Genomic DNA, 27888 nt, shown 5'->3' on the forward strand with positions numbered 1-27888 from the left:
GCCAATCCTTCAGCTCTCTAGACACCAACAAGATGGCTTACAATTCTGTCCTGCCTCTGAACACCCAGAGTCAGTGCCGTGGGTTAAAGGCTTGGCACTGCAGGACCACACCCTGCTGCAGATGCCAGTCACAAATGTAGGTCTCTAGGCTTGTCTACAAAGTAAAGGTTTCTAAGACTTCCTCCTCAGGTTTGGTAGTCTGCTATAGTAGCTCTTAGAACTCAAGGAACACATTCTCTGGTGTGTTGGCGAGGATGTGATAGGTTGAAGATGTTGAAGATGTTTGTAGGGTTAAGGTCGAAAAGATTCTGAGCCCCACAGTGTCTGTCCCTGTGGAGTGCAGTGTTTCTCAGCATGGATATGTTAATCACCCCAGAAGCTCCGTGGACTCCATCTCTAATGGTCCTAACAGAGTCTTCTTCAGGTGGGCACATCCTTGACTCCATCTCTACCCTTTCCTCTTCCCTGGAGGACGGGGGAGGGGGGCTGAACGTTCCAAGTTACTAATTGTGGCTTGGTCTTCCTGGTGTTCAGCCCCCGCCATGAGGCTAACCGGGAGCTCACCACGAGGTACCTCATTAGAAAGGAGTCACCCAGAGTCTTGAGGGTTAGAGAAGTGGCAGGAAGTGGGTAGAAACCAAGTGTATTTCTTATTACATCACAGTGGTGTATAAGTATTTAGTCCATAGAAGATCCCTGAGGCTATGTGAACACCAGCTACCATGGTTGGTACCCATATTTATGTTCCTCTTGCCTCACTAGGCCAAACAATCTAGCATGTGGCTGTAAAACACTGATATGCTCCCTGTGGTAGGCTGAATAATGACCCCCCAAAGATAGATTTTATAATCCCAAGTCTATGAGAATGTGACCTTAAATGGCATTAGACTGTGCAAGTGTGGCTAAAGACTTGGGAAGGGGAGATTATCCTGGATTATCCATGTGGGTCCAGTGCATTTACAGGAAGATATGAGTCAGAGGGCCTCTGGCGGGACAGTGGAAGCCAGGGAGGGAAGGAGTGATGAGGGAACTGGTAGCCATGTAGCTGTAGCTGAAGAGTGTGGGCTGCTTCTTCAAATCCTTCAAATATGGCTCAGCTGTGCTGACACCCTCATTTTGGTCATTAAAACCTGCTTGGCTCTTCCGGCCCTCAGAAAATGGAAGGTAATGAATGCTGCCGGGAGATGGCAGGTTTGTGATTCTTTGTTCCTGCAGCAAAGGGGAAGCACGCTGTTCAGAAGACCTGGGGAAACCACTCACTGTTTCAAAGAACAAAGGTTTAAGTACAGTGTGAAGGTAGGGGGGTTCTGAGGGCTTGTTTTGCCCTCTAGTGACTGAAACATTTTGTTTGTTTTGTTTTATTTTTTGTACATATTTATAAGATTCATAAAGACATTGCAATGCAAATACTTTCATATACTTGACTCAAGCATATCATGTACTGTGGTCATTTTCATTCCTTATTATGCTCTCCTTCCTCTCCTGTGTCTACCTCTTTTTAGTCTGCTCTCCCCTCACAGTCCCCCTTCTACATCATTCAAATGTATACAAAAGGCTGTGGAGATTGCTCAGTCATAGAACCTGAGTTTGATCTCCCAGAGTCCAAGTTTTTTAAAAAAAAAAAAAAAGTGGAGAGATGGCAGGAGGATCGCTGCTCTTGCAGATTTGATTGCCAGCACCCGTATCTGGTTCACAATCACATGTAACTTCCATTCTAAAACTCCCATGGCCTCTGCAGGTGTATATGGTGCACAAAAATTCACACATACACTTAAAAATAAAAGTAAATATCTTTCAGAAAGCTATGCATAGCAGGCTGTGTATATTTCTCCTAGTGCTGGCAAGGCAGACAGGTGGACCCCTGGCACTCACCAGCCAGACAGCCTAGCCGGTGTGGTGAGCTCCAGACTGGTGAGAGGCACCCGAAGAACAGCACCGAGGTGGTCCTCTGGCCTACACACACCCACACACTATCTTTTTGTTTATTATTATTAGTTCTTTGAGAATTTCATGCGTTTTTAAGCCATATTTACCCCTTCCCCAACTCCTCCCATATCCACTCCCTTTCCTCCACACCCAATTTTGTGTTCTGTCTCTTTTGTTTTTCTTCCCATCAAATCCAATCTATACTGCCCATATATAGATTGGATTTGATATATATATATATATATATATATATATATATATATATATATACACACACACACACACACACACACACATTTTCATGGATATGTGGTCTTTCCCACTGGAGTGTGTTCAAACTACCAGGGGCAACACTGTTAAAGAAAACTAGCCCTCCTTCCCTCAGCAGCTGTCACTTGCCATTGACTGCTCAGCTAGGAGTGGGACCTCGTGCTGCCTCCCCTCTCCATAGTGGGGCGTGGTCCAGGCTTGGGTTGCATGCTGTCGCAGCCAGTATGAGTTCATATGTGCAGCTGAATAATTTTGTTTACTTATTTTTTTTGAGTGGGGGTTTCTCTATGTATCCCTGGCTATCCTAGAACTCACTATGTAGACCAGGATGGCCTTGAATTCACAGAGATCCAATTGCCTCTGCCTTCTGAATGCTGGAATTAAAGTGTGTACCACCATGCCCAGCTATAATTTTTTTCTTTATGGTTAAATAAAACTCCATTGTCTGTGTGTCACTTTTTTTTAATTCATTCATTTGTTGATGGACATCTAGGTTGATTCCACAGTAAACATGGATATACATCTCTGTACTACGCTAACTTAGGGTCCTTTGGGGAGTTTGGGGTTGTTTGGTTGTATCTCTGTGTGTGCCTGCATGTATGTATGTGGCAGAAGAGGGTGTCTGGATCTCCTGGAATTGGAGTTACAGATTGCTTTGAGCCACCATTTTGGATGCTGGGAATCCAATTTAGGTCCTCTGGGTGAGGAGCCAGTGCTCTTAACCTTGGAACTACCTCTCCAGCCCCTTTGTTTTTTTTGCCTGTTTGTTTATTTTTGAAACAAAGTCTAAATGTCTTGTGTAGCCCAGATTGCCCTCAAACGCCTATGCTTACCACCTGTGCTCCTCCAGTAACCTTGGAACAGTTTAGATCTGATTGCTTCACTGTTCTTTTGCAGGGGAGGGAGCAGGAGGAGGAGGCACATGCCACAGCACACATGTGAAAGCCAAAAAACAACTTTTGGGAGTTGTTTCTCTCTGCCATGTGGGTTCCAGAAATCAAACTGAGGTCATCAAGAAAATGCCTTTACCCATGAGACATCTTGCCAGCCCACTTCCCTGTTTTGTTTTGTTTTTACAGAGTCTAGGTCTTTTACTACTTTTGTACTTTAAGCCATGAATTCGTCGGAAACAGCCCCAGAGCCCAGGCTCCTTCCCCTTAGTTCCCCCAAAGCATGCTCCTCTGGGTGAAGTAGGCAGATGCCCTACTCCAGGCTTTCTTTTTTCTCATCGTTTTCCTTCACCAGTTTCAGGAACTTGGCTCAAGTCTTGGTTCTTAACATGTCCAATGTGCACATTACTTCTCTTGACAAGAACCTTGCCCCTCACCTGCTTGTTTACAGTGAAGCCCCCGGCCTGCTGAGTGACATAGATGCTTCCAGTTTTGCTGTAGAAACACATATGGTCATTCTATTTTGAACACTCTCCATTCCCTTGGTATCTACAATATCACCCTTCTTGTAGATTTGCATGTATGTGGCCAAAGGAATACCTTCATGTTTCCTACAGAGCCCAGAGAACATACAGCCGGCTCCTTCTATGTCTGTCATTTTGATGAATTACTGGGAGATTGCTGCCATGTGCCAAAGCAAAATCACCCTCTCTATCTTAAGAGTTCCTCCCCAGTTCTCCTCAGTACCAAATTCTGCCAACATTGGCAAAGTAAAATAAATGTCTTCAAGTTGCTAAACGGGGACCTACATGCCACACTTTCTCGCAGATGGTGCACCAGAGGGTCCATTTTAGAACTTGTTGTCATTTGCCTGTGTTGTCCCTCAGGGCTGTAAACACTGGGACAGCACACCTGGCACAGACAGGGTTCCCTCTTAGCCTTACCAGCCAGATGTTGTGAAATTCTTTTGTTTTGTTTGTCTCCAGTGCCTGGAAACCTTGGCTGCTACAAGGATCATGGAAACCCACCTCCTCTCACTGGCACCAGTAAAACGTCCAACAAGCTCACCATACAAACCTGCATCAGCTTTTGTCGGAGTCAGAGGTTCAAGGTACCAGCTCTGCCATGCATAACTACAGAAAAGATAAAGATAATTACAACAGCCCACCTGTCAGGTCACATGGGAAGAGTGAGCTCATGAGTCAGGAGCACAAGGCAGCACTCAGTTTAAAGATAGGGAGTGGGTAGTAGCCCCTGTTTGGCCTCTGACTGAGTTTTGATCTGTTATGAGCAGGGTTGTTAATGATTCCACAGAGAATCAAGTCAAGGCAATGAGTCCCTTCTTTGGCAAACTGCCAGTCTACCTCTTCTCCAAATGTTCTCTTTTCTTCCTCTTCCTTATCTGAAATTTATTTCCTAATCACTAAGGTTCAATACTATTGTTTTTCTATTAAATTAGGCAGAAAAAGATCCTTCCCTCTCTTATTTTCTTTCCCTCTTTCTTTAACTAGTTCAGTCTAAAAGCCATTAATTAATCAAACCCTGCCTGGGTTTTAAACCCATATGGCAGATGACTAAGCAAGACGTTGAACCCCCATGACCGTATGGTTGGTTGCTTGTGCAGAACTTGAGCATATGAGTGTATCAAGCTAGTGCATTCCAACTACTGGAGAAGGCTGTATAAATGGGAAGCTGGGGAAAACTGAAATGAAGCCCAGAGGTACTGTTCCCTCTGGAATTGGAGAGTATAAGTTCATGACCTTGACAGTAGAGAGGTAGACAATGGTATGTGTGCAATGACTGTGTACACACACACACTTCATTAGATAATGATAGAAGTGTGCAATGATTGTGTACATACACACGCATACGCTTCATTAGATAATGGTAGAAGTATGCGATGACTGTACATACACATGCATACACTTCGTTAGATAATGATAGAAGTGTGCAATGACTGTACAAACACATGCATACACTTCATTAGATAATGATATGTATGCAATGACTGTGTATGCACACACACTTTATTAGATAATGATATGTGTGCAATGACTGTATGCACACACACTTCATTAGATAATGATATAAGTGTGCAGTGACTATGTATGCACACACACACTTCATTAGATAATGGTGTAAGTGCAAGGACTGTACGTACATACACACTTCATTAGATAATGATATAAGTGTGCAATGACTGTGTATGCACACACACACTTCATTAGATAATGATTTGTGTGCAATGACTGTATGCGCACACACTTCATTAGATAATGGTATAAGTGTGCAATGACTGTGTATGCACACACACACTTCATTAGATAGTGATAGAAGTGTGCAATGACTGTGTACGCACACACACTTCATCACTGTCCAGCAGGAGCTTTAGTTCACACTGATAACGAAGAACACAGCAAGCACTCAGCTCTCCACCAGAAAGCAACTCTATGGGGAAATTGCCCATGTTGTGCTGGTTCTGAGAAAACACCTCGTGTAGAATGGAAACATTAATGCAGGTTTACCAAAAGGACAAAGATACCTTGACGGGGGTCCCACGACTTAAACCCAAACCTTAAACATGCTTTAAGCTTCAGATGATGGTATTAATACATGCATCTTATTGACTCAAAAGAGAGCACACCTCTCCACAGTGATGAATAAATGAGAAGATACACAAATGCAAACTAGAAAGTATAGAAGAAATGATGTAATTATTGCCATTTTACATTCATCATAGTAATGATTGATAGGAAATGACCAGCAAGGTCTGCTCACCTGATTCTCTTTTGCAGTATATTTCAGTAATCTTTTTGTTCAAAAAAAAGAGAAAGAATAGAAAAGAAGATATTAACAATTTACACGAGTATAGACAACTTGAGAATAAGTTGGGAAAAAGTGTTGCCTAGTTGCAGGGCGCTTGCCTGGCATGTGTAAAGTCCTGGATCCCGTCAACACTGGGAGTAAAAATAAGGAGAGGTTAATAAATGAGATTTAAGAACTCATTCAGAAGCTATCTAAGACTTTAGAAAACTACATAATAAAGACTTTCTCATTTACAGCTTCTTGAATATTGTTAAAGTGGAAATTCCTCCCAGATTACTCTATAAATTAAATGGAAGCCAATTAAAAAAATAGAGCTTTAAAAAAATGGTGAGCTACTCTGGAGACAACATTCAGTAGTAAAGCTTGCCCAGGACAAGCAAGGCCAGGGCAGGGTTAATGCCTCAAAAATTCAAAACAAAAATAGCTGACCCTAACATGCAAAGGCAGAGTGTTTAAGATCACCAAAGCGGTTTTGGTTAAGGGCGGTATTGTGAGGCTTGGTCACCTGAACTGTAGATTTCCATAAAATCACCAAGAGCCATCATGAGCCCGTCAGAAACTGACCACAAACAAATCCCACCACCCATCTGTTATTTTTTGTTTGGATAAATAAAGTTTTATTGAACAGAGCCGTGCCTATTCATTTACAAATTGTCTCTAGCTGTTTTCATTGTGTGGCCTTGAAGCTGGGTGGAGAAAGAGACTATGTAGCCCACAGAATAAAGAATATTTACTTCTGGTCTTTATAGAAACTTTTATGAAATCTGCTGCAGATCAATGTAACCATCTAGAAGCAGACCTACACTGATGCAAACAATTGATTTTTATGAACGTCTCAAGGCAGTTCAACAGTGAAGTTCTGTTTCACTGTGCCTTGAGGTGCAGCATCGGGAGCATGAGGCAGCTATCAGGAAACCAAACGGTGAGGTGCTGGTGCTCAGTTCACTTTCTCCTGCTCAATCTGGGGCCTTAGCCCAAGGGAGGCTGCTGCCTACAGGCAGGGTCTAGCTTGATCTAAAACATGTAAAAAATAAAGATCAGTGGCAAATGAGCAACTAACACACCAGTGGTGAATGAGCAAATAAACTTATATACATCATTAGTCACTAAACTAAGCAAATTAAAGTCACCATGAGATAGACAATCCTCAGAGTGGCTAAGGTCAAATATATTTACAGTAGCCGGTGTTGACAAGGGTCCAGAGCAATGAGAGCGCATACACAGCATTGATATGTAGCTTTGGCTCAGTTGTCCTGGGAAAGGTTGGTAGTTTCTTTAAAAAAACAAAAAAGTTAAACCCAATAATTTCCCCCCTAATTATTACCCAGGACAGTTGAGAACTTACACTCGGACAAGAATCTGTACACAGATGCTTACAGAAGTCTATTCATCATAGTGAAACCTGGAACTGGGTGCCATATCCACATGTTACAGAACTGTATTGGGTGAGACAAAGGAGTGAACTGGTTGCAGAGGCTCCGGTGTAATGAGCTTCACAGGAATGCTGAGCTGGGCTGTTGTTCTTGTTTAGGCTATTTTATGTTCTCAAAATGACAAAATGAAACTAGCAGAAAAACTTGGATAATTGTTGCAGGGTCTGTGGGAGGATCTATAAAGCAAGACCAAAAGGCTACCAGTGTGGTACAGCTTGTTCCGTATTGGAGGATTGGCTCCTGCAGCACTATGTGCTCAATTAGTGTATTAATATTAAAAAGAAAATTAAAATGTAAATGAGGCTTAAATGAGTTTTTTAGGGACCTGAGAAATAACTCAGCAGTTACGAGTACATATTGTTCTTGCAGAGGACTGGAGTTTGGTACCCGATCTGTTCAGCACCTCACAGTCACGTCTAACTCAAGCATTGGGAGATCTGACACCATCTTCTGGCCTCTGTGGGCACCTGCACTTGAATATAGAAACACACAGACACACCATACACAGATGGACAGATGGATGGACACGCAGAGTCACACACATAAAAAAATAAATCTTAAGGACTGGAAAGATAACTAAAACTCCAAAGGATCTGAGTTTAATCCCCAGCACCCACACTGCAGTTCAGAACTGTCTGTAACTCCAGTCTCAGGAATCCAGTGTCCTCTCTCTGACCTCTCCAGGCACTGCACACAGACAGTGCACAGACAGACATACAGGGAAAACACCCATACACATAAAAGTAAAGGTTAATTTTTTTTTGTTTCCGTTTTTTGTGTCTTTGGTTTTTCGAGACGGAGTTTCACTGTGTAATAGCCCTGGCTGCCCTGGAACTCACTTTGTAGACCGGGCTGGCCTTGAACTCACAAAGATCTGCCTGTCTCTGCCTCCTGAGTGCTAGGATTAAAGGCATGAGCCACCACCACCCAGCTGAAAGATTAAAACATTTTTAATAAAATCTTGGCACATAGTAAACAGTCAATAAAATGTTTAGCTGATTTCATGAGTATTTCACGTTTAAGGAATGTTGTCCTCCTTAAAGATTTAGTTAAATGCAGTGGGAATGAGAACATTAGAAAGGAATTCTCAGAGACAGAGAACACAGTAGTGTGGAGCTTAGTTAGACTAGGCAGTAAAACTAAGGAGAGGTCACGGGAGAGGGGTGGACTAGGGAACTGAGGCTGATTGCTCACTACTACCCCCCATAACATTCCCAACAGTGAGTGATAACATTTACCCCAGACCCCCCAAGTTCATAGCCATCTCATAGTGCAAAAGACATTTGGTCCAGCTTAGAATTCCTCACAGTCTTTTTCTCGTGTGGCAGTTTGCTGGGATGGAGTCGGGCTACGCATGCTTCTGCGGGAACAATCCTGACTACTGGAAGCACGGGGAGGCAGCCAGCACTGAGTGCAATAGTGTCTGCTTTGGGGACCACACGCAACCCTGTGGTGGAGACGGCAGGATTATCCTCTTTGACAGTGAGTATGGTGCCAAAGGCATGACCAGGGCAGCAAGTCTACCCATTACCTTTCCATTTATTTATTCACTCCCCGTCAGTATTCAGGAAGCACTTGTCATGTGATGCCAACCATAACCCAGCTCTTGGGACTGAAGCACAGAAAGGCTGACTGTGACCTCTTCTAGAAAGACAACAATGTCTGGTTGTAGTTGTGACTAGTGCTCTAAGAAGCTTGGCTATTTGCAAGTGTCTTTGCTGGTCATAGACCACCATGGCCAGCAGAGTAACAATTCTTGGGGACAAGTTCAGCATGACTCAGTAGCTGCTGTTGGTTCAAACTTCATCTGACCCCAAGTAGTTTATTTTAATCATATTTAAGCTGCGCAATTTGGTGAAAATTTTCCTGGTGATAATCCACTCAGTCCCATGTACACAATAAAGCTTAAGATGTGACTACATCGAAACTCTTTTTAAAGTACATGTGACATCTTCCATAAATGATAAAGGTTTGGGGGAGGATCCACTGTGATCTCAGCCACACAACACATAGGTCACCAAGCTATTAACCACATTCCCTCCTAGTCTTCTGGGTGGATAACAGGTTAGTCATCCCTCCCCGTGTGCTTATCATTCCTGGTTCCCCTGGTGCTCATCTGTGCGTGGAGAGCCTCTGTGCTTCCCACAGGTCATCTTGGGGCTACTTTGACAACCTGAAAGACGAGGCTCTCAGGTTAGCCCAGAGACTGCATTCCTGCATTCCCATAGAGCATCTGCTCTCGCGTGCTCTTGTTAAAACATCCCCCTTTGTGTGTTTGTAAGCACTGGGGCTTTGGGCCTCACCAGTGTGTATCTGAGAAGATAACTTTGCAAATACTTGAAGTTGTTTTTCCATCCCTGTCCGTGCGTTTGCCTGAGCCACCGCTTCTCTGCCCCACCACATTTGTGAGGCACCAGCAAGAGCTGTGCCAAGTGAGGGATGGGTCCTGAGCCACACACACTCGGTGAGACCTCATGAGAGCTATGGCACCTGATTTTAACATCTAGAAAGAAAAGTCACAGAAGAGAGACTAACTGAGGAGTCTTCAGCCCATCTACACGTCTTTGACGGCCTAGGGACCAGGCATGCACTTCTGACATCTTGACTAGGCAGGGAACTCCACTTTGAACAAAACCTTCATGAGACTTGTTTCCTAGAGCTGCTATAGTGAAGATCACAAATTGTGAGGCTTAAGTCAATAGGAACTCACTCGCTCACAAAGATAGAAGCCCTCAGTCAAGATGTCAGCAGGCCATGCTCTCTCCCAAGGCTCCAGAAACTGTGACTGACACACAGAAGAGAAGCAGCTTATGGCAGGAAAGGATTTCTTCTGGCCCGTGGCATCAGAGGGGTTTCAGGGCGTTACAGCAGCAGGGAGTGATAGAGTGTTTGGTTCATGGCAGGACTGCATAGCAGAAACAGTTCATATGTCAGTTGAGCAGGAGAGTGCCAGAACCAGCCAGTGAACTATGACCTTCAAAGGCCCGCCTGTTGGAAGAGCTTACTTCTTCCATCTGTGTGCATTCCATAACTTCCCAACCAGAGGAATAAGCAAAGACATTTCAGACTCAAGTGGGAACAGTCACCTCAGAATCCCCAAGTTCGTAGCCATCTTAGTACAAAATGCACTTAGTCCAACTTAGAAGTCTTCACAGTCTTTGTTTGAAACCGAGACTTTATTTTTTTTCATTTTGCTTGTGGGTGCTTCTGCTGCATGTTTGTCTGTGCACCATATGCATGCCTGATGTCATCAGAGGCCAGATCCCCTGGAACTGGAGTTACACATAGTTATGAGAAGCCATATAGGTGCTAGAAATTAAATTCAAGTCCACTAGAAGAACAACCAGTGCTCTTAACCACTGAGTCATCTCTCTAGCCCCCAACCCTAATCTTAACAACCTCACTCTGTTCAAATGTCTAAAGTCTCTTCCAAAACATAGGCAAACTTTGAACCCTGATCCTTATGACACCAAAAGGAGTTACACATTCAGCATCCTCATTTCCAAACAGCAGGAGCAGAAAAGCAGGAAGAGTGAACCACAGAAAGTTCAAAGCCAGGCATATTAAATCCTAGTGCTTCATTGCTGCCGTCCGGATATGTATCATGGCATTGACTCTGACAGGCTTGGTTACCCCTGCCCACATGGCCCTGCCGCTCGAAACACACATACGTTCTTTCTTTGCTTTTCTCAGCAGACATTCCATGCTCCTGGCATGTCCCAAGTCCCCACTACATTTATGCTTTACTCTCATAGCTTCATGCATGGTCTGTCAGGGACTTTCTTCAGTCTCCTGGGTAGGGCTGGGGCGATGGCCCAGCTGGGCACGGTGACCCCTGCTTGTCATCACAGCACTAGGAGACAGAGGTAGGTCGGTCCCGGGACTCAGTGACTAGCCAGCCTAGCCTACTTGGCAAGCTCCTGTCTCAAGAAACAAGGGAGACAGCTTCTGAAGATCATCTGAGGTGTCCCCTGACCCCCATGCACAATACCAACGAATGTCAGTGAAACCACCATGACTCTGTAGGTCTTGCCTTTGGCATGCCGGTGAAACCAGTACCATATTACGGAGCGAGCTCTGCTGACAGCCTGTGATGTGCCCAGGCCTGCTTGGACTGTGGCTGTAGCTACCTGAGTGCCTGGGTACATAAGCTCGGAAACCACTTCTCTAGCAAGGCACATTGGCTGCCCCTCTCCTGTAAAACCTCCTAAATACACCCAGAGCCTTTGGTGGGTGACAGTTTGCCACTTCCTGAAATGCCATTAAAGAACTTTGTTGTCTCAGTTCAAAGTGGCATTCCTGTCTTTGGCAACTGTGGCCTCTTCTTCCAATTTGCTTTGTCTGTGACTTTAAACACACTCATTTCTGACCAAATTGTTTAATTCTCATTTTCTGCTCTGTGTCTTTTTCTCTGAAATCTCATGATAAACCTAGTTAAAAGGCACCCATAATAACCATGTTACAAGCAGAACACTGTACTGTCTTCATTTTTTTCTGCTGAGTTATTTTCCATTATTTTTTAATTAGCCTCACTCAGATTTTCAGGATACAGTAGGACATAGACAAAATCTATGCAAGGATGCACAGGACAGGCCACAGTTCTGCTCACGAGAGCCGTTGTTGTGACCCGAAGCCTCGCAGGCCTCACACTCACTTCTGTTGATATTCTGGCTCCTGCGTTCACGAGAACCACTTAAGTAGACAGACACCACTCCAAGACTCCTGCTGCTTGCATCTCCACCCTCTACCCTCCTCCTGGGAACTGGTTCCTAGTACCAGTTTCTTGTTAGTTACTTCTGCGTCATTTTAACCAAATATCTGACAGGAGCAGCTTCCAGGAGGAAGTGTTTAGTCTAGCTCATGATTTCGGGGGGCTCTGTCTGTCATGGCAAGGAAAGGGCAGAACAGTTCAGTTCATGGTGGCCAGACCATGAGGCAGAGACTGTTCACATGGTGATAGACCAGGGATCATAGAAGGTACCAGAGCCAGGTATTAGTGTACTATATAACCCTCAGCTGCTCACCCCTTCCAAGATAGCACTACCATTTAGGGACTGGAAATCAAAACATGAGCCTGTAGGGGATATTGCAGATTCCGACCATCACCAACTATCTCTGGTTCCATTGGCTTACAGCTGCTTCACCCACTCCTCTGTTTTCCCAAACATTGCCATCTTCCCACTTTGTTTGTCTGTTTCTGTGGGTCTCATGAAGGCTCTGGCCACAGTACATAAAACCCTCTCTAACCATTTTGACATCATCTTAATGTGATTAGTGTGTAAAGACCCTAGTAGTAGAAACTGAATCCATCCTTTCGGGGGACACAGTTCACTCATCGTATAGCATAACTGTCCAGCCCAGTTTATAACAGATCTCTTGCGATTCTAACTTGGACATTATACAGTGTTTACCTCAAAGCTTGCCTTAGCTATATAGTAGGAGTTTATCTCAAAAAACAAAAACAAAAATAAAAAAAAACACACAAACAAAACAAAGAAACCCCAAAATAAAGTGAGTTACCTCAGTTAGTAAGCACCAGAGCCAAGGTGAGCCCAAGTTTGCCAGCTTTAATTCTTTTTAGCAGCTAGGATTCCTTTTATTAACAATATCAAAATAAATAGATCATAATATAACTGATCCAGTTTTGTGCTTTAAAGTCTGTGGTCAGTGATGCCCAGTGTCCCTGATGATTTTCTTTCTTGGTCCACGGAAGCTTGTCGGGGTCTGAAACCCCAACATAAAAACTACTTTTTCCTAACTGGACTAATACGGCGGCATGGAAATAATGAGACACAGTTCCACACAGCAATATCGGAAGGGCATCTCAGGCTTTATTCCTGAAGACCATCCGCGTTTATTCGTCAAACCGTTTATTCCCCCAGGTAAACCAAGGTGGAAACTCATTGATATTTTTTATCCCGGGTATGGGGGCGGGGGAGTACCTGCAACTTAGTCACCAGCTTAGGATCCACACTTCTTCGCAGGCGATCTACATAACAACAAAGAGAAGGAGCGGTTCATCCTGAGTCTTTTGTTAGGTGGCTACAGGTGTCTGGCAGGAGTGCAGCTGCCCTTGGATCTAAGTGTGGCCAGAGAACCTGACTGCACATATCTCCTATGAAATATGGGCCTACAGAAGCTGTGTTCTGTGTGCGCTCACACAGAACAGGTCGCATGGTTAGCCCTGCCACCCCACCCCCCACCCCCCGCAGACGTTAGATGCTCTGTTCTTTTTGTTTCCTCTCTGTTTCATTTTGGATAATATGTTTTACTGATGTGTCTTTATTAATTCTCCTCAGCTGTGCTTTGTGTACAGGTAAATCAAAGGACTGCTTCACCACCGATGCTGTTTAATTTCTTTTCTAGTATTTACATTTGACTCTGGGTTTTTTGTTTGTTTTTTGTTATTTTTTGTGGGGTTTTGGTTTTATTGTTGTTGTTATTTTGATTTAGTTTAGTTTTGTGGTTTTTCAAGATAGGGCTTTTCTATGTAGCCTTAGATGTCCTTGGCTGCCCTGAAATTCACTCTGTAGACCAAACTGACCTCAAACTCACAGAGATCTGCCTGTGTCTGTCTCCTAAGTGCTGGGATTAAAAGTATGTGTCTCCTCCACTGGCCTCATCTTGTTAGTTTGTTGTTGTTTGTTCATTTGTGTTTTGTTAAGATTTGTTTATTTATCATGTATACAGTGTTCTGCCTACATATATCCTAGGCCAGTAGAGGGCACCAGACCTCATTACAGATGGTTGTGAGCCACCATGTGGTTGCTGGGAATTGAACTCAGCACCTCTGGAAGAGCAGTCAGTGCTCTTAACCTCTGAGCCATTTCTCCAGCCCTGTTCGTTTGTTTGATTGGTTGGTTTTGTTGTTGTTGTTGTTTGTTTTTATTTTTAGGTTTGTGTGTGTGAGAAAGAGAGAGACAGAGAGGAGAGAGAGAGAGAGAGAGAGAGAGAGAGAGAGAGAACAGTGCCAGTGGAGGCCAAAAGAGGGCTTCAGGTCCATTGGAGCTGGATTTACAGGCAGTTGTGAACCATCTGACATGGGTGCTAAGAGCTTAACTTGGGTCCTTTGCATGAGCAGTGTGCACTCAAAACTGCTGAGCCATCTCTCCAGTCCCAACATTTGATTCCTTTGGGTTTTTGAAACAAGGCTGATCTCAAATTTCATGTAGCCATGAAATTTATAATTCTCCTGCCTCTGTCTTCTAAGTGCCAAAATTACAGTCTTGTAGTACATGCCTTGTTCACTTAACTCTTCCTGTAGTGCCCACACCCGTCCTGGGTTTCTCATCTGTCCCAGTGTGCGTCTTTCTTTTCACTATAAGCTGTACTGTATTCCTGCAGCCTCCGTGGCTGACAGTTCCAACATCTGGGTCACTCATGCATTTTGTTCGTGGATTGCTTTTTATCTTGACAGTGAATCTTTCCCCATGTTGTCTTGCTTTTATGTGTGTGCTGTGGTATTCTGTTTAATGCCACACAGTGTGGGTGGAATGGTAGATGCTAAAGTAAATAGCATTTACACTTGGGCGGCCTGCTTAGTTTGGGAACTAGGCTGGGTCTGTCAGTAGCTGAGCTAGGTTTGGGTTGTTTGTCTGTCATTCCCTTTGATGCAGGCACCCTCAGATCCCCAAAGTTGTGGTTACAGTAGAGTGAATAGTGGTTTTTAGTATTCTGTTCCACGCTCAGCTTTGTGTCCTGCCCTTGTAGGCATTGTCTGTTACTTGGTGCTCTTTGTGGAAAGCCATGGGGATTGCTGGTTCCCCTGCCTATCTTCATCCACTAGCCACGGGATCAGGTGATCTCAGTGGCTCGCCAATCCCCCCATCCCCTTGGCAGCCACACGCCACTTTGGTCTTTGGTGGAACTTGGTAAAGAATGCTGCTCTCTCCTTAAGGCAACCAGGGCTGAGGTCTTTGCTTCTCCCAGAAGCAGTGGGCCTTTACCTTGTTACTAAGAAAGTAGTCTCCTATTTCCTCCCCAGGCACAAACATATTTCACATCTGCCTCTCTCTGATGGCCCTGGGAGCAATGAACTAACTGCCCTCTCCCAGCAACTGGAGGCTTTTGCCTCTTTTGAGAGGAGGGCCCGGGAAGTAGGAGGTGTTCCAGGCTTGCCCCTTAGCAACAACCTATCACCTCCTACACGCCTGTGCCACCAAGTGGAACTCTGGCTTGCTTGACACGGGTCACTCCTGCCAGTGCTGGGAGGCCTATGCAGAAGAGCTTGCAAGTGAATGCAAACCCACAGTATCTCAGGCTCTCAGTGCCCTCAGTGGAAAAGTCAGGCTGATGCGGCCCCTGGGAACCTGTTATAGTTTTAACTGCAGCTGTCTCTGTGGTGGTCACCTCTCTCCTGTGCTCTGGCACAGATGAGCCCGATTCTGTGGCCCAATTTATACTTGTTAGTATTAAATTTCCTTGGTTGTCTTGAGACCTCAGCTTCTGGTCTTGAGCTTTCTCATTCCTAGGATGAGAAAGAAGCTTGCTTTGTTTGTTTTCCCAGTGCTAGAGATCAACCCCAGGGACACACATGCTAGTCAGGGGCGCTACCACTAAGCTCTCACCAGAGTTTGGTGTTTTGAGACAGGGTCTTGAACTGACCATCCTGCCCTCAGCCTCCTCCGCATTAGAACTACAGTCTCCACCACCAGGGCCAACAAAGCAGCATATTTTCTTTCCTTCTCTGTGTACTAAATAGAGAAGAACTCCCCTAACGCCTGCTGGAGTTGTAGCTCAGTGGAAGAGTGCTTGCTGAGCCTGCTCATGGCCCTGGGTCCCATTCCAGCACTGAGAAATAAGCTTTCTTTTAAATCCTATTCCTGTACTCCCTCCTGCAGTCTTTCATCTCCAAGGTCGTGGTGAGACAGAAAGTGGCTGTATCACCTTTCTAAAGACTTGTCAATCAAAAATAAGTCCAGAGAAAGCATAGCTGATACAGAGCCTCCTGAATCTAGGCTCACCCCCTCCTTCCCCTTGGGTGCTTCTGGGGATCCAGCCATGGCCGCACATGCTAGGCACTTGTTCCCCCTCAAGCGAGCACTGTGCCTCTGAGGTCCTGCAGCCCTGAGGAGACACAGGCCCTTCCCTTGAGGACTTCAGTCTGCAAAGCCCCTCCTCTGCCGGGAGGTCCCAGAGTCATGCTCTTTATCTCGTGTCCTCTCACTGTCACAGGATACAGGAGCAGGTGGTGGCCTGAACTGGAAACACAAGTGAGAGGCCTGGGAATGAGGTGCAGCCCCTAGGATCACATGGCTCTGCTGGTCCTGAATCCAGACTGCCTGACTCCAGCCAAACCCCAGTGTAGGCTGCTCTTCTGAGCACTAAGTGTACAGTCTCCTGGGGGAAACCAAATAGTCTACCCAGGCATTCGTTCAGGGTGTAAGTGATTCCTTTTGTGATTTGATCCTAAAACCCAAGATGGTCTGGTTTTGTAGCTGGAAACAATGTCCCTAATAGGATCACATTTCTTAGGAGTTTGTGCCCGAATTAGAGAGGAGCCCAAGGCTGAGACTCAGGCCCACTGTCTTCTCCTCTGCAGCTCTCGTGGGCGCCTGCGGTGGGAACTACTCAGCCATGGCAGCCGTGGTCTACTCTCCTGACTTCCCAGACACCTACGCCACCGGGCGGGTCTGCTACTGGACTATCCGGGTCCCAGGAGCCTCCCATATCCATTTCAACTTCACCTTATTTGATATCAGGGATTCCGCAGACATGGTGGAGCTGCTGGATGGCTACACCCACCATGTCCTGGTCCGTTTCAATGGAAGGAACCGCCCGCCTTTATCCTTTAATGTTTCCCTGGATTTTGTCATTTTGTATTTCTTCTCTGATCACATCAATCAGGCCCAGGGATTTGCTGTCTTATACCAAGGTAAGACATCCTTGTCTCTGGGAACATAGGTGCCTTGGCCTTCTCTTTCTTACCAGGGTTTTCAAGCCTAAAGTGGTTCTTTTGGGGCAGACATGGACCTACTGACTCAGCTGCAGATGATCTCAACACTGATTCCTCCCCATCTTCCGGTGCCCAACTCCCCACCTTCCAGTACACAACACCCACCTTCCAGTGCACAACTCCCCACCTTCCAGTGACCAACACCCTACCTCCCAGTGCACAACTCCCTACCTTCCAGTGCACAACTCCCCACCTTCCAGTGCACAACTCCCCACCTTCCAGTGCACAACTCCCCACCTTCCAGTGCACAACTCTCCACCTTCCAGTGCACAACTCCCACCTTTCAGTGCACAATTGGTTTATATTTCAATTTCATTATTTTAATATCTTTGTTTATTTTAGATTTTATGTATTTCTTTGTGAGTGTATGCCACAGATATGTGGGTTGCTTTGGGGACCAGAAGAAGGCACCAGATCACCAGGAGCTAGAGGAATAGTCAGGCAGTTGTGAACTGCCCTACATGGGTGCTGGGAACTAAACTCAGGTCCTCTGAAAGAGCAGGCCATTGAGCCATCTCTTCAGCCTGATTTAGTAGTGTTAGTGGCAGTTTTATAGACAAGTAAATGGATAGATAAAAGGAGATGGATGCAGACGAAAGGCTCCTAAATGGTCACTTCGTCCATCCTGCTTCTTCTAAACATCCCAGGCAGTCCCACAAACTTACTTGCCATCTTTCCTCAGAGACGTATACTCTTCCCCTCTGATATGAACACATGTGCAGACATGAGCCTTTGCTAGCCCCTGAGAAGCACAGGTATTGAACTGCACAACTCAAGAAAAGTTAGGGTAGTGGGCTGTAGTAAGTGGTGCAGATTAATGGGGCAGGTGGGATTGGATCGGTCATAGCAAGGAGGTGCTGCAGAGCACAAAGGAGGGGTTCCGTGTCTGAGAGACCAGTCTCATGACTAGAATCAGCGGTCTCTACTTTCCACCCCTGCATAGCCACTACCTGCCATTGCCTGACAGGTTCTACTTTGTTATCAGTGAGACCAGCAAAGGAAACTGCATGTATACTTGAATCAGAACAGGCCTCATCCAGCACTTCTGGCACATACCTGTAATGCCAGCTCTTGGGTGGTAGAGGCAGGAAAATTAAAAGTTTGGGGCATCCTCAACTACATAGCTGAAGGCTAGCCTGGGCTATATGAGACCCACATACATGCACCCCACATGCATATGCATCCACACACTTGCACCCCCACACATGTATCCCACATGCACATGTACCCCACACTTGCACCCACATGCATACACCCACACACATGTACCCTACATGCATGTGTGCCTGCAACACATGTACCCCACATGCATGTCCACCCACACACATGTACCTACATGCATGTACACCCAGACACGTGAACCTTACATGCATTTATACCCACACACATGCACCCCACATGCATGTGCACTCATACCCATGCAAAACATTCTCTCACAAACAGAGAAAGAAAACTAGAAAAGGCCTCATCCCAACTAGAGCAGTGTTCTCCTTCTTGCTGTCTTCCTTGACTTTGGTTAATCCTTTTGATCTTCTAGCCACCAAGGAAGAACCACCACAGGAGAGGCCTCCAGTCAACCAGACACTGACAGAGGTGATCACCGAACAAGCCAACCTCAGCATCAGTGCTGCCCATTCTTCCAAAGTCCTCTATGTCATCACCACCAGCCCCAGCCACCCACCGCAGACTGTCCCAGGTAGCCATTCCTGGGCACCATCAGTTGGGGCCAGCGGCCACAGAGTGGAAGGTAGTTCCCTCAACCCTTACAGAAACAAAGGTGCTTGTGGGTGCTTCTCCTTCAGACACAGGTTAGGATATTGGCTCTGCAACCTCTAGTCTGCATGACCTTTGAGAGAAATGTTCTCCTCAACTTACTTAGGTCCTTCCAAAGACAGACTCTGTGTGCCTTTGGCAACTGTGATTAACAGCTATGCTGGTTTCTTCATCATTATAAGAAAAGACATCATTCTGGGAGCATCTTTCTAGAGCCCCAGGGTAGAGCTGATTCAGAAGGTACATACAGGCTAGAGGTTAGCTTAGCCATAGAACATGCACCAAAATGGAGAGAAACAATAAAACAAAAGACACAGAATTCCTTCCGTGATACGATGCACTGTTCTATTTTTTTTTTTATTTATTTATTATGTATACAATATTCTGTCTATGTGTATGCCTGCATGCCAGAAGAGGGCACCAGACCCCATTACAGATGGTTGTGAGCCACCATGTGGTTACTGGGAATTGAACTCAGGACCTTTGGAAGAGCAGGCAATACTCTTAACCTCTGAGCCATCTCTCCAGTCCCCGATGCACTGTTCTAAACACTGGACCATACACTGAACTAGATAAACCCCTGCCTTTCTTTTGTCTAGAAACATGAGGCTAGTCTCTAAGCTGTGGGCAGCATAGGCCAGACATTCCTCCCCTTCTGCAGAGTGAAGTGCACACAGAATGCTAGGACAATACTGTGCATGTTTCCCTTGGTTGTCAGTGGGAGAAAGAAAACCAGACACACTGTCAAAAGTCAGGAGCACTAAGAGCTGTGAAGAGAAGCCATGCAGAAGAGACATGGGCCATGATCTCCTTCCCTCCTTTTCTGTCGAGGGCATAGTCTCTGAATGAGCTGGGACCATCTATCATTTGATCATGAGGTCTTCATACTCTCCCTGTCCTCTGTAGAGCTCACCATAGAAGGTCAGGGAGGGAGGCCTCTCCAGTCCCACATCATTCGACTGGATTCCAGCAGGATTTCATAGGTCACACTTCTCATTGCTCAGATAGAGAACTGGGACCCAAAGACTTCTAGGTAACTGATTGATGAGCTCTGGTGGCAGACAGATTCACCACACCCATTTTGACTCCAAGTCCAGTGTTTGAAATTTACAGAGGAAGTTTCAGAACAAGGCAAAGCCATAAGAAAGCTCCATGCTCAACCCAGCTCCGGTTACTCCCACTACCAGGTTTGCTGGCTGCTCCCACCTGCAGAGTGGACAGAGCCCCTAGCACTGCCAGTCTCCTTTGGAAAATAAAGACAAACAAATCTGATGAGCTCTCTTTGCACTTGCAGGATGGACCGTGTATGGCCTGGCAACCCTCCTCATCCTCACAGTCACAGCCGTTGTTGCCAAGATCCTTCTGCATGTCACATTTAAGTGAGTACAAGAGAGGGCGGGGAGGCCCGGCAGGCCTTGCCTCTGTCATTCTTCCTTTGTCTGGGTACAGTTGTAAACTGAGCATGACTCCAGAGGCCGAGTCCCAGCAGCACAAGGCGGAGACCATTCCTCCTCCTCTCAAAAGAAACAGACAACAGGACAGATCACACTGAGGTGGAGGAATTCTGTGTTCAGTAGATTCAGTTCCAGGAAGGGTTGGAACCATCCTGGCAGAGAAAACAGCAGTTCTGCTTGAGTGTTTGTGCTGTTCCCTCGAAGAGGTTTGCATTTAAGTCAAGCTTCCTAGGACAGTACTGTCCATTTTCCTTCGTGCCTCTAGAAACTAAGGAAGTCTTACAAAGAGAATTTCAACATTTCAGCTAGTGCTTAATAATTTGTACTAATTTATTCTTTAGCAGTCGCATACATGTATAGAATTCCCTCTGCTCACAGTCATCCCCACACCTCTCCTCTCCCCTCCTCCCATCACCCCTACGAGGCCCCCATCCCACTTCCATGTCTTTCTGGTTTGTTTCTGCTTTTACTCTGTGGCCCACTGGGCTCAGGCAGGGCTGCCCACATGGATGTGGGTGTAGAGCTCTGCACTGGAGCATGAGCAGCTCACCAGGGGCTACACCCCTGCAGACAGTGATGACCTCACCTCCAAACCCCTCACTGCCGTTAGCCCATGAGCCACTCCCTTACCTGTGACTAAACGTTTAGGACTCAGTCTTATACAGACTCTATGTGTGCAGCCATAGCTGCCACAAATCCCTGAGGGAAAAAGCCATGGCACAGCCATGAGACAGCACTCCATATCACCTGTCTCTTGCGTTATTCCCTCCCCTTCTCCATAGTGTTCCCTGACCTTTGGAGGAGGTTCAACAATCTCTTGTTCTCCACATTTGACCAGCCATGGCCTCTGCATTTATTGCTGTTTGCTATGGAAAAATTTCTTAGATCCAGGCCAAGAGCAGCACTGATGCCCTGTGCTGTTTGTGCACTCACCACTGCTTGGTGCCTGGGGCCCCATGTGCATATGCAGGCCCAGGCCCTACTCTATCCTGGGCCACAGCCCCTGTGCCTCTCTGGTCTCTGTGCCCACTGCTGGTGTCTGGGGCTCTGTTGGCCTGTGTATGTCCATACTCTGTCTTATCCCCAGGTGGCCAGTAAATACACCCATCACCCTAAACATTATTTTTGAACATTTGTTTAAGCCAGATACCTGTAATCATAGCTACTTAGAAAGTTGAAACAGCATTATGACTGAAGCCAATGTGAGCAACTCATGGAGACCCTATTTCTGCTAGGGACAGTAGCTCATGCCTGTGATCTCAATACTCACTGAGCAGAGACAGCAATATTGCTGCAAGTTTGAGGCCAGCTTTTTCTACATAATAAATATCAGGCCAGCCTGGACTACAAAGGGACACTGTCTCAAATAAAGCAAAAAGCAAAACCTGTCTTCATTTTTTTTAACTAAAGGATAAAGGCCTTATCACTTAGTCCAGTAAAACTGAAGAAAGGAAGTTGTTCACTGTGTGCGCTGCCTTCCAGGAGAGTGCTGTTTGTGTGCTTCGAGTTTTTCTTTCTATAGACTCCAGTTATCTTTTCTCTGGTTCCACTTAATGCTTCCTGAACTCCGAGTTCTAGTAAGAGCCTCCTTTCCTGGCCTCCTTTGCCCTCTGCTGCAAACGTTTACACATGAAGCCAGCTGTGGCCACACTAGTGACCTTACCCACCTCCTCTCTGAACTTTTGTAGTAGAAATAATGTCCTTACTGTTGTCAACTGAGCTCACCGTTCAAACAGATACACACATACACACACACACACACACACACACACACACACACACGCGCAGAAAGAGAGAAGTCTGGGGGAGAATGTCTTATCTTCATATCTGTTGAGAGTTTCAGAACATAATGTGGGTGTCAAATCTTGAGTCTTCTCAGTGCCCTTGTGTAAAATGATGCTGGACTGAACACAACTAATGTCTTCCCACACAGTGTAGACTCCAGTGCATCTGCGTATTACTCTCCCCACACAGTGTAGACTCCAGTGCATCTCTGCACTGCTCTCCCCACACAGTGTAGACTCCAGTGCATCTCCGTACTGCTCTCCCCACACAGTGTAGACTCCAGTGCATCTCTGCACTGCTCACAGTATCTAGCAGTTCCACTGCAACATCATTTTTAGTGAATAATGAAAAGGAGTAAATACTAGATGTGTCAGCACAGGCTGACCTCATTGATACAGAACCTGTACCTTCTAAGGACCTACTAGGTATGTTAAATGTTATAATCTGCATTCTAGGAAATCCTGTCTGTGTGTCCCTGCACTAGCTCCAGGGCCCAGTGTCTCATAGCAAGGCTGAAGCCCTAAAGCACACACTTCATTCCTCTTAACCCTGGAATCCTCCACAGTTTCTCTGCCTGTCAGGAGGTGAAGAGAAGGGTGGGCTAGGAATACGACTGTAAGTCAGGGCTCTCTGCTTCAAACTGAAAATTTTCCCCTTACCTGTTTAAGATAGGTGGGTTTTTAGGTAAGTGGCCTTTGTAGATAATATTGTTTTATGTGGTGGGGGAGAGAAGAAGAATATTTGAAAATTCATAATCTTTCCAACAGCCTTTTCCAGCTTTGAATTATTTTGACAGAAAGTCCCTCGTTACCACGAGGAGAGTGCCCTGTGGCCTGCGTTGATGCCCATGCCCACAGGCCAGATTTCATTCTTCACTCTTTGTTTTTCCAGACAGGGTTTCTCTGTGTAGCCCTGGCTGTCCTGGAACTCTCTCTGTAGACCAGGCTGGCCTCAGACTCACAGATCTCTGCCTCCTGCTTCTTCCTGAGCTGGGATTAAAGGCGTGTGCTGCCTTACCCAGCCTTGATCCTTGTAAGTCAGCACAGTCCTTCCCAAGGCTGTGCCTCACAGGTCCAGGTGCCTCGTGAGGCGATGATCTGTGAGTGCTTTGTTCAGATATACTTGAAAAATTATTTTCATTTGGCAGGTCTCATCGTGTTCCTGCTTCAGGAGACCTTAGGGACTGTCGTCAATCAGGGGCTTCTGGGGAGATCTGGACCATTTTCTATGAACCTTCCACTACAATCTCCATCTTTAAGAAGAAGCTCAAGGGCCAGAGCCAACAAGATGACCGGAACCCCCTCGTGAGTGACTGAAGCCACACTGCACCGAGACAGGAGGCTGCTCCTGAGCTGAAGGTGGCTGGGGTCCCTTCCTCTGTAGCTCTCCATTCACCTAGGTCTACAGACTTGGAAGGGGCGCCTGGTGCAGGGCACTGTGGCCTGGAGTCCTCCATCACTTGCACTTAGGCTGAACACTCGAAGCTCGGCCCCTGGCCTGCAGCTCTGCCAAGACTGGGGCTGAGTTGACAGGACACAGCTGGACCTGATTCTAGACGACTGTTGGGTGGTGGGTAGTTTAGTGTGTGATGCATTTTTATTTTCTATTTTGACCGTGTATGGATCAGTCTCCCCTGATCTTTACAGTTTGGAGCAGAGCCAGACTGAAAAAATTCTCGGGTTTTCTTGAAGGCTGGCCTGGTTCCCTGCCAAATGTGGTTAGCACCTCAGAGTGCGCAGAGGCCCAGTGCTCTGTACCAGGCCTATAGCGTTCTCTCTGATGCCGACTAAGATGTGCCTCATCTAGTCTGAGGGGACTGAGAACAGGGTCACACTAGATGTCTTCTTTCTAGAGGGTATTTAACAATACTTACTGGTCTGCAGGGCTAACCTGGGGATTGAGCATAAAAAAATCTACCTGTTTGTCCATGGGGCAGACAGAGTAAACTGCTTATATACTAGATTTACCTTGCCTGGCCCCCAAGCAGTTCACAAGTCTGTGGAATCTGAACTCAGCCTGTCCCTCTGTCCTCTCAGCTAACTCCTAGTTCAGAACCAGGAGTTTAAAGGCTGTAGCATAGTATGGGGGCTGTAGCTCAGTGGTAGAGAGTTTGCCTTGCATACATGAGGCCCTAAGGTCATTGCTAACACTGCCAAAAAAGAGAGAGAAAACTGTAGCATAGCTTGTGGGCACATCCTGTGATGAGACAGAGACCTGTGGATCCTACATGAGGTGTCTACCATTTTAAAAGAAGATCACAACTACCAAGAGCCATGTCCTTTGTCCCTTATCAGGGGGACAGAGTAGTTAGGGTAAGGGCTCTTGTCTTGCCCCATCAATCTGTCCCTTAGACAGGGAGGCAGACTACAGAAGCTGGCAAAAGGAAAAGGCAGGGCCTGGGAACTGGAGCTCTTTTCAGGAGAGGCTGAAAGATTTAGAGTCCCAGTTACAGTGGCCGCCAGTTGTGAGAGGAAGGGCCATCCCTGATGGAGAAGTCCTGCAGTCTGGAAGTGACCTTTGTCAGCAGTAGCTGAGAGGAACAACCCGTGCCCTGAAGGGGGACCTTGGTCGCTCTCCTGCCAGCACTTGAGCTTTGGAGCTGTGCCTCTGATCTCCTGGGTGCCCTCCTGGAGCACTGCTTACCTCCCCTGCGTCTCTAAGCCGCTGCCATTGAGGCCTTTGTAGGGTTGGCCAGCCCGTCAGTAACTGGCTGCTCCCAGGACAGAAGACTGTATGGGACCATGGGAGAGCATCCTCAGGGAGAGGCAGTGACCAGAGCTGATGGGTAGAGAGGCAGCTGGAGGAGGAAACTGTGTCTCTACAGTGGGCCAGGGTTGCTGTCCAGCTCCCATGGGAGGCCTGCAGGGTACAGAGCTGCTGGGGGTCATCTGGAAAAGCGGCAGGCGCCTGGGTCTGAAGACAGGCTCACCACGCACAAAGACCGCTGGAGACAGACTGACAGGAGCAGGTTCCAGTCCGGGCTGTTCATAGCGTGTGTGGGAGTCTCGGAAAGCAAGTGTTGAGTCACAGAGCACCATGTGGTAGTACAAAGAGGATGTGGGCTCTCCCGGGAAGGCTCAGCTGGCCAGGACATTTGTCTGCTCACTGGCACCACCGCTCACCTGCTTCTTCACATTGCAGGCTCAGGAAGGAGGAAGCTGCCCCGGTGGCGGCAGCTACGTTCAACTGCCCTTTACTGGCGTCCTCAGGAAGGGCAGTGGACGTGCCCACACTCCTCTTGCTGTTGGCCCGGGCACAGCCCAGCATCCCAGTATGCACTTCCTCTTTGGGGACCAGCCCCAGGAAACACAAGCCCACCTTACAATAGCATGGGGCAGTGGGAAGCTGTGAATCGCCTAGGCCAAGCCCCCAGCAATGACAGCACACTCTGTTAGAGCCTGTCAGCGGCATGTGTACCAGTCGGGGTGAACGCGGAGAGGTGGGCAGCCCAAAGCTGAGTGTGCTGGGGTCAGGGTGTTTGAGTCGAGGTGGGTGGAGATCGCCTGAGGAGAGCAGCACAAAAGACTGCTGAGACCCTGAGACCTTAGGTGTCAGCACATGAAGACCCCACGGGTCTCACTGCTTAAAAAGTAGAGACAGAGTAGGGAGAAGCCTGTGTCTTCCCCACGTCAGACAGGATGGGACTGTGGCTGCCTGGGGTGGGCAAGGTGACCAGACCTCTCAGACTTCCCAAACTGTGAGCCCCGCTGTGAGCCCTGGCTGCAGATTCCTCAGCCAAAAGCTCTCAAAGATCAAAGCTCTGGCAGGTACCGCTGTCCTGACCCTGAGCCAGCCCATGGGATGTGCCTGGGCCAGGTGCCAGCCCACGTCCCAATGTCAGCCCAGGCAGGACCCCACCTGACCCTCGTCAGCCACTGGCCTGACACCAGCAGGGCTTGCCCAGCTGCTGCCAGCATGGGGACAGTCCACACTTAACCTTCAAGAGCACTTAGAAGCGGATGGCCTTCCAGCTCTGTCGGCCTATCTGCAGGGCCCACATTGGGTCTCCTAGGCCAGCTCCTCACTCCACAGTCCTCCATGGTTCTTGGGGCTCCTCTGGGGGTTGGAATCTCCTGTTTGGAGTTTGATGTCCACTTTGGGTGCTGCCTTGGGAACCTCTGTCCTTACCCTCCCTCCAGGCCTCTTTCAGCCTAGCTGCTTTGGTATGATGTGAGGGACTTGTCAGACCCACCAGCCACCCATGTCAGCCAACAGAGCCATGTTGGAACTGAGCGCACTGGCTAAGGTTGAGTGGGCAAAGGAATAGTAGGAGGTGATTCTCCCATGTCAGAGGGAAGTATACAAGGGATCCTTTCTTGCCAACACAGGGAGCTGCCATCCCTGCCACCCTCATGGCACCAAGACCTTCCCATTTCCAAACTCTCCCTCCAGCAGGGATCTGACTTTGGACAACAAGGCTTTATTTGTAAATATGCTCTTAATATACAACGTTGAGAATAAAACAGAAACATCGTGTATTTTAAAATATAAAATGAAGTGTGACACACTGTATACAATTTAATATATATTTTTAGGATTTTGTTATTTAAGAAAATGGAATGTGATGGTACTTAACTTTTACAAAAGAGAGAAAACTGTTATTTTTACTGTTTGAATAAAATAAATATTCTCATTGTTGTAGAAACAGTGGTGGGCCCTAGGCTGTCATTTGTACAGGGGTCCCAGGAGCCGGGCCCACAGCAAAGAGTGTAGTGCTGGGACTCTTAGCCTCCCGGGCACCGGGTCAGGCCCTGCTGGCTCTCTCCTGGTGGTCATTGCTTGGCCATAGCCATGGCACAGCTGGTGAGCTCTGAAGACCAGGACTCCAGATCAGCTCCACCTGCTGTCTGATAGCCTCAACCTACTCACTGTGTACCCACCACCTCTTCTCCACCTGGATGCAGCCGTTACCCAGACAACAGATGCCTGATGGAGAGACTGTAACTATCCCGGGAAGAACTGGGCGGCCTCCCAGAATAACCTGTGCTTCTCTCCGCTGTCTGCCCCCATTCTCTCTGCTGTTGGTTTTTAGACAAGGTCTTTCTCTACTGTGCTGCCCAGGTTCCCCCATCTCAGCCTCCCCAGTAACTAGACTACCGTGCCCTTATCAACCCTTTCCTTAAGAAAGCAACCCTTTGCCATGGCCCGTCTTGTGCCAACAAGGAAAGAAGTCTGGTGAGGCAGTGTGGGTTGGTAGCTGGAGCACAGAGCTGTAGTCAGCGGCCGGGATTCTGTCCATCCACTGGGGCCAGAGCGTCAGACTCCCGGCTTAGAAAGAGCTGCTCTTGGCGTCCACAGAAGTCAGGTTAGAGTGAAGGGCAAACTGACAGGAGAAGCCAAAGACACAGATCCAGGCAAGTGATGTCAGCGCCCCACCCTGCACCCCAGCAGGAAAGGCCGACTCTGCCCATAGGGCAGGGCACATGCTTGGACCCCAGAGCTCAGATTACATTCAAACCCCTCTTTCCATGAGGCTTCTGTGTCCAGTGCATTGGGTTGTATGTGTCATTACCTATTGTGCGTCATTAGTTAAATGGTAGCTATTGCTTTTATTCTAGAATATACCTAGGGGTTAA

The 27888-nt window shown here is 47.0% G+C and overlaps 1 protein-coding gene across 2 annotated transcripts in view; it reads left to right on the top strand.

Moving 5' to 3' along the window:
- Positions 1-26959, top strand: part of Kremen1 (kringle containing transmembrane protein 1) — a 73580-nt gene extending 46621 nt beyond the window's left edge. The window contains exons 4-9 of one of the 2 annotated variants that reach the window (XM_085692074.2): positions 4073-4197; positions 8674-8827; positions 16887-17219; positions 18838-19047; positions 20368-20452; positions 23460-26959. In XM_085692074.2, the coding sequence (XP_085548200.1) occupies positions 4073-4197; positions 8674-8827; positions 16887-17219; positions 18838-19047; positions 20368-20452; positions 23460-23628 (1076 nt within the window). In that variant the 3' untranslated portion in view covers positions 23629-26959. The remainder of the gene's footprint in view (positions 1-4072; positions 4198-8673; positions 8828-16886; positions 17220-18837; positions 19048-20367; positions 20453-23459) is intronic. The other variant, XM_048449849.3, reaches the window with a different exon arrangement.
- Positions 26960-27888: the final 929 nt, after the last annotated feature.

Source organism: Myodes glareolus, chromosome 8 (assembly GCF_982192425.1).
Source record: "Myodes glareolus chromosome 8, mMyoGla1.1, whole genome shotgun sequence".
Taxonomy (NCBI): Eukaryota; Metazoa; Chordata; class Mammalia; order Rodentia; family Cricetidae; genus Myodes; species Myodes glareolus.